At 57.2% G+C, this 17364-nt stretch overlaps 1 protein-coding gene across 1 annotated transcript; it reads right to left on the bottom strand.

Moving 5' to 3' along the window:
* Positions 1-5743: 5743 nt before the first annotated feature.
* Positions 5744-13231, bottom strand: LOC138579965 (histone H3-like). Its single transcript, XM_069650190.1, has 2 exons — positions 12833-13231; positions 5744-6154 (listed from the first exon to the last, which is right to left on the bottom strand). The coding sequence occupies exons 1-2, from the start codon at positions 13229-13231 to the stop codon at positions 5744-5746; spliced, it is 810 nt and encodes a 269-aa protein (XP_069506291.1).
* Positions 13232-17364: the final 4133 nt, after the last annotated feature.

The raw sequence follows: 17364 nt of genomic DNA on the forward strand, positions 1-17364 counted from the left end.
GCATGGCAAAGGTGAGTCAAAGCACCGGTATCACCAGCGCACGCTCTCCCCAGTCTCGGACCCGATCGGTCGATTTAACTTTGCCTTTCTGGGACTTGTACAGCTGGTTGCATGAGGGTGGGGGGTGGGGAGGGGTGCAGGGGGTGGGGGCTCCGGGGCTAGAAGCGCCAGAATGCAAAGTTAAAACCGGGACTGCACCAGCATCCCCAGAATGGAATTATTATTGTTATGGTATTTATTGAGCGCGGACCAGGCTTCGAGAAGCAACGGAGCGTGCTTTACAGAGAAATGCAACAACACAGATCCACAACAGAGCGCTTTACCGAGGCATGCAACAGTGCAGATGCATAACAGAGTGCTTTTCAGAGGTCAAAGCGGAACAGATGTACTGCAGGGGGTAGGATACGGAGGGTGGCACAGCTGTACAGGGTGGCAGGGAGGAGAGAGGCGGGCGTCGCCTAGAGAGCCGGGTGGTGCGACGTGAAGGCCTAGGTATTGAGGGGGAGATACTCCTTGAAGAGGTGCGTCTTGAATTCTTTTCTGAATTGTAGGAGCGTGTGGGTCAAGTCTGACGCCGACGGGGAGGAGGTTGCGTAGGCAGAGAAGGCTTGCTTTCTGGTCCTTTCCTTTTTGCAGTGGCAGATTTCAAGCCTGCGGGTGTCCTGTCTTCCGGTGGTGCGTTTTCTGTTGGGTTTCTCGGCGAGGTAGCTGGGTGACTTGAGGGCGACTGCCTTATAGATGATGCGGCAAGACGTGAAGGTGATTCGTGCGTGCAGTGGGAGCCGGTGAAGGTCGATGGAGGGAGGGGTGATGTGGTACCGGCGTAGAGCCATGATGAAGCGTGTGGCTTCGCGTAGGACACTTCTCTGGGGCACAAGGGAGGGCGACGGGAGGCCTTTTCGAGGAGGGCGTTGCCCCCATCCAGGTGGGATAGGACCCAGTGCTTGAACGGTGGATCTAAAGCTGTCCGGAGGAATATTGTTGGCCTGCGAAATAACTCCTGTCCTATAACCTACTAATCCTGCCCTGCATTAACGCCAACCAAGGACCAGAGAAATGAGCTTGATGTGACTACATTGGTGCGAGGTAGCTCCTGCCCTATATCGAATTATCCTGCTTAATATCCTCTCCTGCAACCAATCATAAACCGCAACCAGTGAAACCGGGCCCCTGAGATGCAGTGTGCTGAGCCTAAAATGAATGACCCTCTGCCCGAGCAAACATATCTTACTCGGCTCCTAGCTGTGAATCTACCTGGGAGTGCAGCTACCACGAAACACGAGAATGTAATCCTGGAACAGTGGCCCCGCCCCGTAAGAACAAAACATCCACTCCAGTCACTCACCTCTCCTATCACTATGCTCACTCTCTACTTTACACCAACGCACAACAGAGCGCAGCTATACCCCTCGATCAATTTCGGCCTTGCTGCTCACATACGTACTATACCCCACGGAAAGAACGGCCTAGCTGCACACATAAGCGTCCTACACAGGGCTAATGCTGCCAGAATGCTGTCTCGGAGACCAACCACCAGACTGGACACATTCAACTGATCTCTCAATACCACCGCACCTAATGCTAGGATGCAGCTACCATCAGGCAATCGCATCAGCTGCTCACATATTGAGTGCACCCAAGCACCCGACTCTCTCGACTGACCTTGCCTACGGTCCCCAAGGGCGTTCAACCTACACGCGCTTTGAGATCATACCAAGGATATATAGAGCGCTGTGTAAACGCCACATAACAATGACAATGTAGGATGTTGGCCCGACTGACCGGATGGCTGGAGGGAGAGAAAAGGGAGCTGGGCCGGCCTCCCCCAAGGAGAGGCCAGTAGCGAGTGGAGCCATTGCCATGCTCCTGGCTGTCTCGGGGCCCAGCAGAGGCTCCTGGCCCTCTCAGGGCCCAGCAGAGAGTGGAGCAAAGGAGGCCCGCACCTGGCTCTCTCAGGGCCCAGCAGAGAGTTGCGACCGCGCTCAGCAGAGGGTGGAGCAAGGACCGCGCTCCGGGCTGGCCCCTAGGCCCCGAACGGCCACGAACGGCCAGGTTCTATAGGCAGGAAAATGGGGCTGACCTACAGGCACTCGTAACTCAGAGTGTGCTGTGACCCCTGGCGTCTCGGGCAACAGTGCACCGGGCGACACGAGAGCCCTCGAGGCCTGCTCAGAGGCTTATGGGGATGGCTAGAGGGGTGTGTGCGTGTCCCCCGCTTGGCCTGCAGCTGGGTACTTCTGGGAGTTATCAGCATAATCCCGCCTTTCCCAGCCATCCCCACCTAGGCCGCAGTACCTTCTGCCGTTAAAAGAGGGCATCGGGGAGCTCTTTGCTTTCTCATGAGTGCCTGCGTCAGGTTACCAGAAGGGAAGAGAGATTTGGGGGGCAGGGAGGGAGGGAGGGGGCTTCCCATCTGTAAGGGTCTATGTATTCTCATGTAGGTACACTTTGACCTGAAACAAAGAGCCATCAAGTGGAATTCTAAAGTGGGCTTGGTTTCTTTTGGCGCATTGCCCCATTTACATTTAAATGGGCGCACGCACAACAGGGCTGTTGGTATTTTGGCCCACGGGACCTTGGGTGGCACTGCCGCACAGGTCCACTGCACTGGGCGGGGAAGCAGGGGGGTGGGCTGGGTTCAGCCTTCCAAGAATGCACGGTTCCGTGCGATAATATCCCCGCAAAAATGCCGGCATACAAGAATGGCGCCTTTTATTTGCGGCGCTTTTACCCCATAGAACCTGTGGGGGACACCCCCGCAACCCCCATATTTTTTTAATACCATAAAAAATGTCGCCTACGCTGGGGATAATATTAGCCCGATACCGAATTCGCAGCGCAAAAGAGCAGCTCTGTTGTTGATGGTGTGGGCGGCTCTTAAAAGAGCCTTTGGATTTGCGCTGTGGTGGGTGTTCCTCAACCCCCGAATCCATAGAGAGTGCGTCCCTGGCGCTTCAGGGCATAGACCACATCCATGGCGGTGACCGTCTTCCTCTTGGCGTGCTCAGTGTAGGTGACGGCGTCCCGGATCACGTTTTCCAGGAAGACCTTGAGCACACCGCGGGTCTCCTCGTAGATGAGGCCGGAGATGCGCTTGACTCCGCCACGGCGGGCCAGGCGGCGGATGGCGGGCTTGGTAATGCCCTGGATGTTGTCTCGGAGCACTTTCCTGTGCCTCTTGGCGCCGCCCTTGCCGAGACCTTTCCCTCCTTTGCCGCGACCAGACATGTCCGCTTCTGCTGCTGCTCTGCTCGGCACAAGGGAGCTGGGGCTGTGTGTGTGGTGGCCGACGGGAACCGGCTGCTTATATGGACAGAGGGCGGGCCATGGGGGTGGGGGGTGGGGATCGCGCGGCAGGCGTCCGCTCCAGTGCGCACATGCGCAGCATTTCAAAATCAAAATGCCCGCGCTTTCCAGCCGTTACCCCGGCTGGCCTTTGCTGTCTCCGAACTCGGTAAAGGAGGAAAGCGCTTGATTGTCAGCCCTTTAATGTAGAAGCGTAGCTGCGCTTCTGAGACGGGGCGTGCACGAACACACACCACCCCTTCCTCCAATTAAGCCCTTTGTTCTCACTCCCACCCTATCCCTCTGTGACTCACAGTGCAGTGTGCCGCATTCGCGCCCTACTTTGCTCATGCACCCAGAAAGCTGCATGGGTATCGGCAGCATGCGATCAGCCTAAAGGGGTTCTGCGCAACTTGCGATGCAGCCCCTCTTTTTTGCGAAACAAACACATACTCTGTTGTAGTGTTTTTAAAAAAGTGGTGGCGCTGCTGTCAAGGTACTGAGCTCTTTGTCGGAGTGTGTGAGTGGCTCTTAAAAGAGCCTTTGTGTTTTGTTTTTGGGAGAGTGTGTAACTTGGGCTTGTTACTTGCTGGCTTTGCCCCCTGCTTTGTGGCCCTCGGTCTTCTTGGGCAGCAGCACGGCCTGGATGTTGGGCAGGACACCGCCCTGGGCAATGGTGACCTTGCCCAGCAGCTTGTTGAGCTCCTCGTCGTTGCGGATGGCGAGCTGAAGGTGTCTGGGGATGATGCGGGTCTTCTTGTTGTCCCGGGCGGCGTTGCCGGCCAGCTCGAGGATCTCAGCAGTCAGGTACTCGAGCACGGCAGCCAGATAGACGGGGGCTCCGGCTCCCACCCGCTCACCGTAGTTCCCCTTCCGCAGCAGCCTGTGCACACGGCCTACTGGGAACTGCAAGCCTGCCCGGGAGGAGCGAGTCTTTGCCTTAGCACGGGCCTTCCCTCCTTGCTTTCCTCGTCCAGACATGATGCGTTAAGTGGGCGCTCGCTCGTCCAAAGGGAAAGTAATGCCCTGAGCGCGGGAGGGCCGGTATATAAAGACACGGTGGAGCTCTCTCATTGGACAAAACCTAGGCTCTGTGTGAACATCCATTGGAGGGGGAGTCTACTCCTGCCAACCAATCAGAGCTCTGTGCCGGGCACTCAGACACGGAAGGGCTGCAGAACCAAACGGGCCAATGGCGAGCAGGGACTGGCAGCAGCCGATTAAGCACAGGCAGCCTACAAAAGAGAGGGGCCGGGCGCGGTTACGTACTCATTTCTCCCGCTCCTCACAGCGTGAACGTCCGCCGCAGACCATGCCTGAGCCAGCCAAGTCCGCCCCAGCGCCCAAGAAGGGCTCCAAGAAAGCGCTCTCCAAGCCGCCCAAGAAGGACGGGAAGAAGCGCAAGAGGTGCAGGAAGGAAAGCTATGCCATTTACATCTACAAGGTGATGAAGCAGGTGCACCCTGACACCGGCATCTCTTCCAAGGCCATGGGCATCATGAACTCGTTTGTCAATGACATCTTCGAGCGCATCGCCGGGGAAGCCTCCCGCCTGGCTCACTACAACAAGCGCAGCACCATCACCTCCAGGGAGATCCAGACCGCAGTGCGACTCCTGCTGCCAGGCGAGCTGGCCAAGCACGCTGTGTCCGAGGGCACCAAGGCCGTCACCAAGTACACCAGCGCCAAGTGAGGCCACAGCTCCCAGCACCAAAAAAAGAAAAAACCCAAAGGCTCTTTTAAGAGCCGCTCACCACCTCCACTCAAGAGCTCGCATGCTTTGCCTAGCTAGCCCTGCTTTATTCCATCGCCCGGAAAACATAAGGGCAATGATCTCCAATAGGGACCTCGGGGTCGGCGCAAGGAGTCGCGCACCCTACTTGACACGTTCGCTGGGCCGGGAGGGGGAAAACTCTGGGGGCACAGCTAAATGCACAGTACAGGCGATGTAAGGCAGCACTGCCAGGGAAGCGCTCGGGGGCGGCGGGCGGAGAACCGACCATTAGCACACAGCGCTTAGAAGCGGTTGGATTCCAGCATCAGGGCAGGCGTTATAGAAACGTGTGTGTGTGTGGGGCGGTGGTGTTAAGAGCTGGCTGTGCTCTGGCTAAAAGGCACGCAAGCCATCACATAAAATCCTACCGCCACAAGCGCACGAGTTGAAAGCAACCCGAAGGCGAGGTAAACTGGTCGCCAAAGCGCCCTGACAGGCATTTTTTGGGAATGGGGTGCTGCGTCGACTTGGACGCCAGCTGCAGCGCGTTTCGTTCAACACCTGCCAAGACAGGCAGGGGCAATTGGAGCGTTTGCATGATTGCCTTGGGTTTGAGAGAAGGCCATGCCGCCTGTGGGGTGAAGAGAGGCACCACAAGAGGCAGAGTTGAGCAGCTCTCGTGTGTGACAATGTGTTGGCTCTTAAAAGAGCCTTTGTGGTGGTGGGTCGTGCTGACGGTGCCCCTCAGGCCCTCTCGCCTCGGATGCGGCGGGCCAGCTGGATGTCCTTGGGCATAATGGTCACTCTCTTGGCGTGAATGGCGCACAGGTTGGTGTCCTCAAAGAGCCCCACCAGGTAGGACTCGCTGGCTTCCTGCAGGGCCATGACGGCTGAGCTCTGGAAGCGCAGGTCAGTCTTGAAGTCCTGTGCGATCTCCCGCACCAGGCGCTGGAAGGGCAGTTTGCGGATGAGCAGCTCGGTAGATTTCTGGTAGCGCCGGATCTCCCTGAGGGCCACGGTGCCCGGCCGGTAGCGGTGAGGTTTCTTGACACCGCCAGTGGCTGGGGCGCTCTTGCGGGCAGCTTTGGTGGCCAGCTGCTTGCGGGGCGCCTTGCCTCCGGTGGACTTGCGGGCGGTCTGCTTCGTACGGGCCATGGCAACCTTGCCTGCGCGACTTGCTTCCTCTCTACTGCCGACGGCGCAATGGTCTGTGACGGACGCAGAGCGCGCGGGCTGATGTAGACACAGCTCCGCTCCGATTGGCTGGGACAATACCAGGAAACTGGTTTGAAAAAGCCCGCCACACTCAGTGACGAGCCCGAGGCAGAACGTTGGCCTGTTGAAAGGCTGGCGCGCGCGCACGCACAGACCAGGAGGGCTATGATCGGACAGCCAATCTGAGGTTTTCCAGTTATTCCCAAATTCCGCTTTTGAATGACAGCGGGCGCGCGCGTGTGTGTGCGCGTGTGTGCGTGTCTTCTCTCTCTCTCTCTCTCTCTCTCTCTCTCTCTGGGGGGGGGTTTATTCATTTTATTTAGGTGGCCATTTTGTATGGCACGGCAAGTGGCGGCGTGGGGCCACTTCAGAGTAGGGGTTTGTGAAGCACCCAGCAAGCAAGTACAGAAACGAAAGCGGGCAGGGCCCCGGAAAGATAAGAAAGGAGCCTCCATAGAAGTAGGTGGTTGCAGGAAAAGTTAAGAGTGGTTCTAACTAGCAACCACCTTCTCTTGACTCCCCCACCGGACACCCGCAGAACAACCAAGCGCACCCGATGGCAAGGCTCTCGCGTTTCCGGGGTCCATGAGTGGGAAAGCCACCCAGTCCTGTCTTTGATTGGAATTCTGGGACCTGTAGTGCATCTACATTTGAAACAGGGAAGAAAAATCAACAAGACCCACAATCCAGAGGGGGGTTAAGACAGGACTGGGTGGCCTTCTCACGCCTTGGCCACTGGAAACTTGAGAGTTCCGCTCATGCACTGCTTACATCTCTCTGCCTCTCTCTCACATGCTCTCTCTGTGGCTGCTTTCACCACACGGTAGCTAGGCCGGACACTACCGACTGCCTTTGGGCCAGCGGCATGGCAAAGGTGAGTCAAAGCACCGGTATCACCAGCGCACGCTCTCCCCAGTCTCGGACCCGATCGGTCGATTTAACTTTGCCTTTCTGGGACTTGTACAGCTGGTTGCATGAGGGTGGGGGGTGGGGAGGGGTGCAGGGGGTGGGGGCTCCGGGGCTAGAAGCGCCAGAATGCAAAGTTAAAACCGGGACTGCACCAGCATCCCCAGAATGGAATTATTATTGTTATGGTATTTATTGAGCGCGGACCAGGCTTCGAGAAGCAACGGAGCGTGCTTTACAGAGAAATGCAACAACACAGATCCACAACAGAGCGCTTTACCGAGGCATGCAACAGTGCAGATGCATAACAGAGTGCTTTTCAGAGGTCAAAGCGGAACAGATGTACTGCAGGGGGTAGGATACGGAGGGTGGCACAGCTGTACAGGGTGGCAGGGAGGAGAGAGGCGGGCGTCGCCTAGAGAGCCGGGTGGTGCGACGTGAAGGCCTAGGTATTGAGGGGGAGATACTCCTTGAAGAGGTGCGTCTTGAATTCTTTTCTGAATTGTAGGAGCGTGTGGGTCAAGTCTGACGCCGACGGGGAGGAGGTTGCGTAGGCAGAGAAGGCTTGCTTTCTGGTCCTTTCCTTTTTGCAGTGGCAGATTTCAAGCCTGCGGGTGTCCTGTCTTCCGGTGGTGCGTTTTCTGTTGGGTTTCTCGGCGAGGTAGCTGGGTGACTTGAGGGCGACTGCCTTATAGATGATGCGGCAAGACGTGAAGGTGATTCGTGCGTGCAGTGGGAGCCGGTGAAGGTCGATGGAGGGAGGGGTGATGTGGTACCGGCGTAGAGCCATGATGAAGCGTGTGGCTTCGCGTAGGACACTTCTCTGGGGCACAAGGGAGGGCGACGGGAGGCCTTTTCGAGGAGGGCGTTGCCCCCATCCAGGTGGGATAGGACCCAGTGCTTGAACGGTGGATCTAAAGCTGTCCGGAGGAATATTGTTGGCCTGCGAAATAACTCCTGTCCTATAACCTACTAATCCTGCCCTGCATTAACGCCAACCAAGGACCAGAGAAATGAGCTTGATGTGACTACATTGGTGCGAGGTAGCTCCTGCCCTATATCGAATTATCCTGCTTAATATCCTCTCCTGCAACCAATCATAAACCGCAACCAGTGAAACCGGGCCCCTGAGATGCAGTGTGCTGAGCCTAAAATGAATGACCCTCTGCCCGAGCAAACATATCTTACTCGGCTCCTAGCTGTGAATCTACCTGGGAGTGCAGCTACCACGAAACACGAGAATGTAATCCTGGAACAGTGGCCCCGCCCCGTAAGAACAAAACATCCACTCCAGTCACTCACCTCTCCTATCACTATGCTCACTCTCTACTTTACACCAACGCACAACAGAGCGCAGCTATACCCCTCGATCAATTTCGGCCTTGCTGCTCACATACGTACTATACCCCACGGAAAGAACGGCCTAGCTGCACACATAAGCGTCCTACACAGGGCTAATGCTGCCAGAATGCTGTCTCGGAGACCAACCACCAGACTGGACACATTCAACTGATCTCTCAATACCACCGCACCTAATGCTAGGATGCAGCTACCATCAGGCAATCGCATCAGCTGCTCACATATTGAGTGCACCCAAGCACCCGACTCTCTCGACTGACCTTGCCTACGGTCCCCAAGGGCGTTCAACCTACACGCGCTTTGAGATCATACCAAGGATATATAGAGCGCTGTGTAAACGCCACATAACAATGACAATGTAGGATGTTGGCCCGACTGACCGGATGGCTGGAGGGAGAGAAAAGGGAGCTGGGCCGGCCTCCCCCAAGGAGAGGCCAGTAGCGAGTGGAGCCATTGCCATGCTCCTGGCTGTCTCGGGGCCCAGCAGAGGCTCCTGGCCCTCTCAGGGCCCAGCAGAGAGTGGAGCAAAGGAGGCCCGCACCTGGCTCTCTCAGGGCCCAGCAGAGAGTTGCGACCGCGCTCAGCAGAGGGTGGAGCAAGGACCGCGCTCCGGGCTGGCCCCTAGGCCCCGAACGGCCACGAACGGCCAGGTTCTATAGGCAGGAAAATGGGGCTGACCTACAGGCACTCGTAACTCAGAGTGTGCTGTGACCCCTGGCGTCTCGGGCAACAGTGCACCGGGCGACACGAGAGCCCTCGAGGCCTGCTCAGAGGCTTATGGGGATGGCTAGAGGGGTGTGTGCGTGTCCCCCGCTTGGCCTGCAGCTGGGTACTTCTGGGAGTTATCAGCATAATCCCGCCTTTCCCAGCCATCCCCACCTAGGCCGCAGTACCTTCTGCCGTTAAAAGAGGGCATCGGGGAGCTCTTTGCTTTCTCATGAGTGCCTGCGTCAGGTTACCAGAAGGGAAGAGAGATTTGGGGGGCAGGGAGGGAGGGAGGGGGCTTCCCATCTGTAAGGGTCTATGTATTCTCATGTAGGTACACTTTGACCTGAAACAAAGAGCCATCAAGTGGAATTCTAAAGTGGGCTTGGTTTCTTTTGGCGCATTGCCCCATTTACATTTAAATGGGCGCACGCACAACAGGGCTGTTGGTATTTTGGCCCACGGGACCTTGGGTGGCACTGCCGCACAGGTCCACTGCACTGGGCGGGGAAGCAGGGGGGTGGGCTGGGTTCAGCCTTCCAAGAATGCACGGTTCCGTGCGATAATATCCCCGCAAAAATGCCGGCATACAAGAATGGCGCCTTTTATTTGCGGCGCTTTTACCCCATAGAACCTGTGGGGGACACCCCCGCAACCCCCATATTTTTTTAATACCATAAAAAATGTCGCCTACGCTGGGGATAATATTAGCCCGATACCGAATTCGCAGCGCAAAAGAGCAGCTCTGTTGTTGATGGTGTGGGCGGCTCTTAAAAGAGCCTTTGGATTTGCGCTGTGGTGGGTGTTCCTCAACCCCCGAATCCATAGAGAGTGCGTCCCTGGCGCTTCAGGGCATAGACCACATCCATGGCGGTGACCGTCTTCCTCTTGGCGTGCTCAGTGTAGGTGACGGCGTCCCGGATCACGTTTTCCAGGAAGACCTTGAGCACACCGCGGGTCTCCTCGTAGATGAGGCCGGAGATGCGCTTGACTCCGCCACGGCGGGCCAGGCGGCGGATGGCGGGCTTGGTAATGCCCTGGATGTTGTCTCGGAGCACTTTCCTGTGCCTCTTGGCGCCGCCCTTGCCGAGACCTTTCCCTCCTTTGCCGCGACCAGACATGTCCGCTTCTGCTGCTGCTCTGCTCGGCACAAGGGAGCTGGGGCTGTGTGTGTGGTGGCCGACGGGAACCGGCTGCTTATATGGACAGAGGGCGGGCCATGGGGGTGGGGGGTGGGGATCGCGCGGCAGGCGTCCGCTCCAGTGCGCACATGCGCAGCATTTCAAAATCAAAATGCCCGCGCTTTCCAGCCGTTACCCCGGCTGGCCTTTGCTGTCTCCGAACTCGGTAAAGGAGGAAAGCGCTTGATTGTCAGCCCTTTAATGTAGAAGCGTAGCTGCGCTTCTGAGACGGGGCGTGCACGAACACACACCACCCCTTCCTCCAATTAAGCCCTTTGTTCTCACTCCCACCCTATCCCTCTGTGACTCACAGTGCAGTGTGCCGCATTCGCGCCCTACTTTGCTCATGCACCCAGAAAGCTGCATGGGTATCGGCAGCATGCGATCAGCCTAAAGGGGTTCTGCGCAACTTGCGATGCAGCCCCTCTTTTTTGCGAAACAAACACATACTCTGTTGTAGTGTTTTTAAAAAAGTGGTGGCGCTGCTGTCAAGGTACTGAGCTCTTTGTCGGAGTGTGTGAGTGGCTCTTAAAAGAGCCTTTGTGTTTTGTTTTTGGGAGAGTGTGTAACTTGGGCTTGTTACTTGCTGGCTTTGCCCCCTGCTTTGTGGCCCTCGGTCTTCTTGGGCAGCAGCACGGCCTGGATGTTGGGCAGGACACCGCCCTGGGCAATGGTGACCTTGCCCAGCAGCTTGTTGAGCTCCTCGTCGTTGCGGATGGCGAGCTGAAGGTGTCTGGGGATGATGCGGGTCTTCTTGTTGTCCCGGGCGGCGTTGCCGGCCAGCTCGAGGATCTCAGCAGTCAGGTACTCGAGCACGGCAGCCAGATAGACGGGGGCTCCGGCTCCCACCCGCTCACCGTAGTTCCCCTTCCGCAGCAGCCTGTGCACACGGCCTACTGGGAACTGCAAGCCTGCCCGGGAGGAGCGAGTCTTTGCCTTAGCACGGGCCTTCCCTCCTTGCTTTCCTCGTCCAGACATGATGCGTTAAGTGGGCGCTCGCTCGTCCAAAGGGAAAGTAATGCCCTGAGCGCGGGAGGGCCGGTATATAAAGACACGGTGGAGCTCTCTCATTGGACAAAACCTAGGCTCTGTGTGAACATCCATTGGAGGGGGAGTCTACTCCTGCCAACCAATCAGAGCTCTGTGCCGGGCACTCAGACACGGAAGGGCTGCAGAACCAAACGGGCCAATGGCGAGCAGGGACTGGCAGCAGCCGATTAAGCACAGGCAGCCTACAAAAGAGAGGGGCCGGGCGCGGTTACGTACTCATTTCTCCCGCTCCTCACAGCGTGAACGTCCGCCGCAGACCATGCCTGAGCCAGCCAAGTCCGCCCCAGCGCCCAAGAAGGGCTCCAAGAAAGCGCTCTCCAAGCCGCCCAAGAAGGACGGGAAGAAGCGCAAGAGGTGCAGGAAGGAAAGCTATGCCATTTACATCTACAAGGTGATGAAGCAGGTGCACCCTGACACCGGCATCTCTTCCAAGGCCATGGGCATCATGAACTCGTTTGTCAATGACATCTTCGAGCGCATCGCCGGGGAAGCCTCCCGCCTGGCTCACTACAACAAGCGCAGCACCATCACCTCCAGGGAGATCCAGACCGCAGTGCGACTCCTGCTGCCAGGCGAGCTGGCCAAGCACGCTGTGTCCGAGGGCACCAAGGCCGTCACCAAGTACACCAGCGCCAAGTGAGGCCACAGCTCCCAGCACCAAAAAAAGAAAAAACCCAAAGGCTCTTTTAAGAGCCGCTCACCACCTCCACTCAAGAGCTCGCATGCTTTGCCTAGCTAGCCCTGCTTTATTCCATCGCCCGGAAAACATAAGGGCAATGATCTCCAATAGGGACCTCGGGGTCGGCGCAAGGAGTCGCGCACCCTACTTGACACGTTCGCTGGGCCGGGAGGGGGAAAACTCTGGGGGCACAGCTAAATGCACAGTACAGGCGATGTAAGGCAGCACTGCCAGGGAAGCGCTCGGGGGCGGCGGGCGGAGAACCGACCATTAGCACACAGCGCTTAGAAGCGGTTGGATTCCAGCATCAGGGCAGGCGTTATAGAAACGTGTGTGTGTGTGGGGCGGTGGTGTTAAGAGCTGGCTGTGCTCTGGCTAAAAGGCACGCAAGCCATCACATAAAATCCTACCGCCACAAGCGCACGAGTTGAAAGCAACCCGAAGGCGAGGTAAACTGGTCGCCAAAGCGCCCTGACAGGCATTTTTTGGGAATGGGGTGCTGCGTCGACTTGGACGCCAGCTGCAGCGCGTTTCGTTCAACACCTGCCAAGACAGGCAGGGGCAATTGGAGCGTTTGCATGATTGCCTTGGGTTTGAGAGAAGGCCATGCCGCCTGTGGGGTGAAGAGAGGCACCACAAGAGGCAGAGTTGAGCAGCTCTCGTGTGTGACAATGTGTTGGCTCTTAAAAGAGCCTTTGTGGTGGTGGGTCGTGCTGACGGTGCCCCTCAGGCCCTCTCGCCTCGGATGCGGCGGGCCAGCTGGATGTCCTTGGGCATAATGGTCACTCTCTTGGCGTGAATGGCGCACAGGTTGGTGTCCTCAAAGAGCCCCACCAGGTAGGACTCGCTGGCTTCCTGCAGGGCCATGACGGCTGAGCTCTGGAAGCGCAGGTCAGTCTTGAAGTCCTGTGCGATCTCCCGCACCAGGCGCTGGAAGGGCAGTTTGCGGATGAGCAGCTCGGTAGATTTCTGGTAGCGCCGGATCTCCCTGAGGGCCACGGTGCCCGGCCGGTAGCGGTGAGGTTTCTTGACACCGCCAGTGGCTGGGGCGCTCTTGCGGGCAGCTTTGGTGGCCAGCTGCTTGCGGGGCGCCTTGCCTCCGGTGGACTTGCGGGCGGTCTGCTTCGTACGGGCCATGGCAACCTTGCCTGCACGACTTGCTTCCTCTCTACTGCCGACGGCGCAATGGTCTGTGACGGACGCAGAGCGCGCGGGCTGATGTAGACACAGCTCCGCTCCGATTGGCTGGGACAATACCAGGAAACTGGTTTGAAAAAGCCCGCCACACTCAGTGACGAGCCCGAGGCAGAACGTTGGCCTGTTGAAAGGCTGGCGCGCGCGCACGCACAGACCAGGAGGGCTATGATCGGACAGCCAATCTGAGGTTTTCCAGTTATTCCCAAATTCCGCTTTTGAATGACAGCGGGCGCGCGCGTGTGTGTGCGCGTGTGTGCGTGTCTTCTCTCTCTCTCTCTCTCTCTCTCTCTCTCTCTCTCTGGGGGGGGGTTTATTCATTTTATTTAGGTGGCCATTTTGTATGGCATGGCAAGTGGCGGCGTGGGGCCACTTCAGAGTAGGGGTTTGTGAAGCACCCAGCAAGCAAGTACAGAAACGAAAGCGGGCAGGGCCCCGGAAAGATAAGAAAGGAGCCTCCATAGAAGTAGGTGGTTGCAGGAAAAGTTAAGAGTGGTTCTAACTAGCAACCACCTTCTCTTGACTCCCCCACCGGACACCCGCAGAACAACCAAGCGCACCCGATGGCAAGGCTCTCGCGTTTCCGGGGTCCATGAGTGGGAAAGCCACCCAGTCCTGTCTTTGATTGGAATTCTGGGACCTGTAGTGCATCTACATTTGAAACAGGGAAGAAAAATCAACAAGACCCACAATCCAGAGGGGGGTTAAGACAGGACTGGGTGGCCTTCTCACGCCTTGGCCACTGGAAACTTGAGAGTTCCGCTCATGCACTGCTTACATCTCTCTGCCTCTCTCTCACATGCTCTCTCTGTGGCTGCTTTCACCACACGGTAGCTAGGCCGGACACTACCGACTGCCTTTGGGCCAGCGGCATGGCAAAGGTGAGTCAAAGCACCGGTATCACCAGCGCACGCTCTCCCCAGTCTCGGACCCGATCGGTCGATTTAACTTTGCCTTTCTGGGACTTGTACAGCTGGTTGCATGAGGGTGGGGGGTGGGGAGGGGTGCAGGGGGTGGGGGCTCCGGGGCTAGAAGCGCCAGAATGCAAAGTTAAAACCGGGACTGCACCAGCATCCCCAGAATGGAATTATTATTGTTATGGTATTTATTGAGCGCGGACCAGGCTTCGAGAAGCAACGGAGCGTGCTTTACAGAGAAATGCAACAACACAGATCCACAACAGAGCGCTTTACCGAGGCATGCAACAGTGCAGATGCATAACAGAGTGCTTTTCAGAGGTCAAAGCGGAACAGATGTACTGCAGGGGGTAGGATACGGAGGGTGGCACAGCTGTACAGGGTGGCAGGGAGGAGAGAGGCGGGCGTCGCCTAGAGAGCCGGGTGGTGCGACGTGAAGGCCTAGGTATTGAGGGGGAGATACTCCTTGAAGAGGTGCGTCTTGAATTCTTTTCTGAATTGTAGGAGCGTGTGGGTCAAGTCTGACGCCGACGGGGAGGAGGTTGCGTAGGCAGAGAAGGCTTGCTTTCTGGTCCTTTCCTTTTTGCAGTGGCAGATTTCAAGCCTGCGGGTGTCCTGTCTTCCGGTGGTGCGTTTTCTGTTGGGTTTCTCGGCGAGGTAGCTGGGTGACTTGAGGGCGACTGCCTTATAGATGATGCGGCAAGACGTGAAGGTGATTCGTGCGTGCAGTGGGAGCCGGTGAAGGTCGATGGAGGGAGGGGTGATGTGGTACCGGCGTAGAGCCATGATGAAGCGTGTGGCTTCGCGTAGGACACTTCTCTGGGGCACAAGGGAGGGCGACGGGAGGCCTTTTCGAGGAGGGCGTTGCCCCCATCCAGGTGGGATAGGACCCAGTGCTTGAACGGTGGATCTAAAGCTGTCCGGAGGAATATTGTTGGCCTGCGAAATAACTCCTGTCCTATAACCTACTAATCCTGCCCTGCATTAACGCCAACCAAGGACCAGAGAAATGAGCTTGATGTGACTACATTGGTGCGAGGTAGCTCCTGCCCTATATCGAATTATCCTGCTTAATATCCTCTCCTGCAACCAATCATAAACCGCAACCAGTGAAACCGGGCCCCTGAGATGCAGTGTGCTGAGCCTAAAATGAATGACCCTCTGCCCGAGCAAACATATCTTACTCGGCTCCTAGCTGTGAATCTACCTGGGAGTGCAGCTACCACGAAACACGAGAATGTAATCCTGGAACAGTGGCCCCGCCCCGTAAGAACAAAACATCCACTCCAGTCACTCACCTCTCCTATCACTATGCTCACTCTCTACTTTACACCAACGCACAACAGAGCGCAGCTATACCCCTCGATCAATTTCGGCCTTGCTGCTCACATACGTACTATACCCCACGGAAAGAACGGCCTAGCTGCACACATAAGCGTCCTACACAGGGCTAATGCTGCCAGAATGCTGTCTCGGAGACCAACCACCAGACTGGACACATTCAACTGATCTCTCAATACCACCGCACCTAATGCTAGGATGCAGCTACCATCAGGCAATCGCATCAGCTGCTCACATATTGAGTGCACCCAAGCACCCGACTCTCTCGACTGACCTTGCCTACGGTCCCCAAGGGCGTTCAACCTACACGCGCTTTGAGATCATACCAAGGATATATAGAGCGCTGTGTAAACGCCACATAACAATGACAATGTAGGATGTTGGCCCGACTGACCGGATGGCTGGAGGGAGAGAAAAGGGAGCTGGGCCGGCCTCCCCCAAGGAGAGGCCAGTAGCGAGTGGAGCCATTGCCATGCTCCTGGCTGTCTCGGGGCCCAGCAGAGGCTCCTGGCCCTCTCAGGGCCCAGCAGAGAGTGGAGCAAAGGAGGCCCGCACCTGGCTCTCTCAGGGCCCAGCAGAGAGTTGCGACCGCGCTCAGCAGAGGGTGGAGCAAGGACCGCGCTCCGGGCTGGCCCCTAGGCCCCGAACGGCCACGAACGGCCAGGTTCTATAGGCAGGAAAATGGGGCTGACCTACAGGCACTCGTAACTCAGAGTGTGCTGTGACCCCTGGCGTCTCGGGCAACAGTGCACCGGGCGACACGAGAGCCCTCGAGGCCTGCTCAGAGGCTTATGGGGATGGCTAGAGGGGTGTGTGCGTGTCCCCCGCTTGGCCTGCAGCTGGGTACTTCTGGGAGTTATCAGCATAATCCCGCCTTTCCCAGCCATCCCCACCTAGGCCGCAGTACCTTCTGCCGTTAAAAGAGGGCATCGGGGAGCTCTTTGCTTTCTCATGAGTGCCTGCGTCAGGTTACCAGAAGGGAAGAGAGATTTGGGGGGCAGGGAGGGAGGGAGGGGGCTTCCCATCTGTAAGGGTCTATGTATTCTCATGTAGGTACACTTTGACCTGAAACAAAGAGCCATCAAGTGGAATTCTAAAGTGGGCTTGGTTTCTTTTGGCGCATTGCCCCATTTACATTTAAATGGGCGCACGCACAACAGGGCTGTTGGTATTTTGGCCCACGGGACCTTGGGTGGCACTGCCGCACAGGTCCACTGCACTGGGCGGGGAAGCAGGGGGGTGGGCTGGGTTCAGCCTTCCAAGAATGCACGGTTCCGTGCGATAATATCCCCGCAAAAATGCCGGCATACAAGAATGGCGCCTTTTATTTGCGGCGCTTTTACCCCATAGAACCTGTGGGGGACACCCCCGCAACCCCCATATTTTTTTAATACCATAAAAAATGTCGCCTACGCTGGGGATAATATTAGCCCGATACCGAATTCGCAGCGCAAAAGAGCAGCTCTGTTGTTGATGGTGTGGGCGGCTCTTAAAAGAGCCTTTGGATTTGCGCTGTGGTGGGTGTTCCTCAACCCCCGAATCCATAGAGAGTGCGTCCCTGGCGCTTCAGGGCATAGACCACATCCATGGCGGTGACCGTCTTCCTCTTGGCGTGCTCAGTGTAGGTGACGGCGTCCCGGATCACGTTTTCCAGGAAGACCTTGAGCACACCGCGGGTCTCCTCGTAGATGAGGCCGGAGATGCGCTTGACTCCGCCACGGCGGGCCAGGCGGCGGATGGCGGGCTTGGTAATGCCCTGGATGTTGTCTCGGAGCACTTTCCTGTGCCTCTTGGCGCCGCCCTTGCCGAGACCTTTCC

The sequence above is a fragment of the Ambystoma mexicanum genome, chromosome 3p (assembly GCF_040938575.1).
Source record: "Ambystoma mexicanum isolate Mex_15411 chromosome 3p, UKY_AmexF1_1, whole genome shotgun sequence".
NCBI lineage: Eukaryota > Metazoa > Chordata > Amphibia > Caudata > Ambystomatidae > Ambystoma > Ambystoma mexicanum.

Coding starts and splice junctions, on each gene's coding strand:
- LOC138579965 (XM_069650190.1), bottom strand. CDS start 13,231: ATGGCCCGTACGAAGCAGACCGCCCGCAAGTCCACCGGAGGCAAGGCG. Junction 6,155..12,832: donor TGGCCCGCCGCATCCGAGGC/GAGAGGGCCTGA, acceptor GGCAAGGTTGCC/ATGGCCCGTACGAAGCAGAC.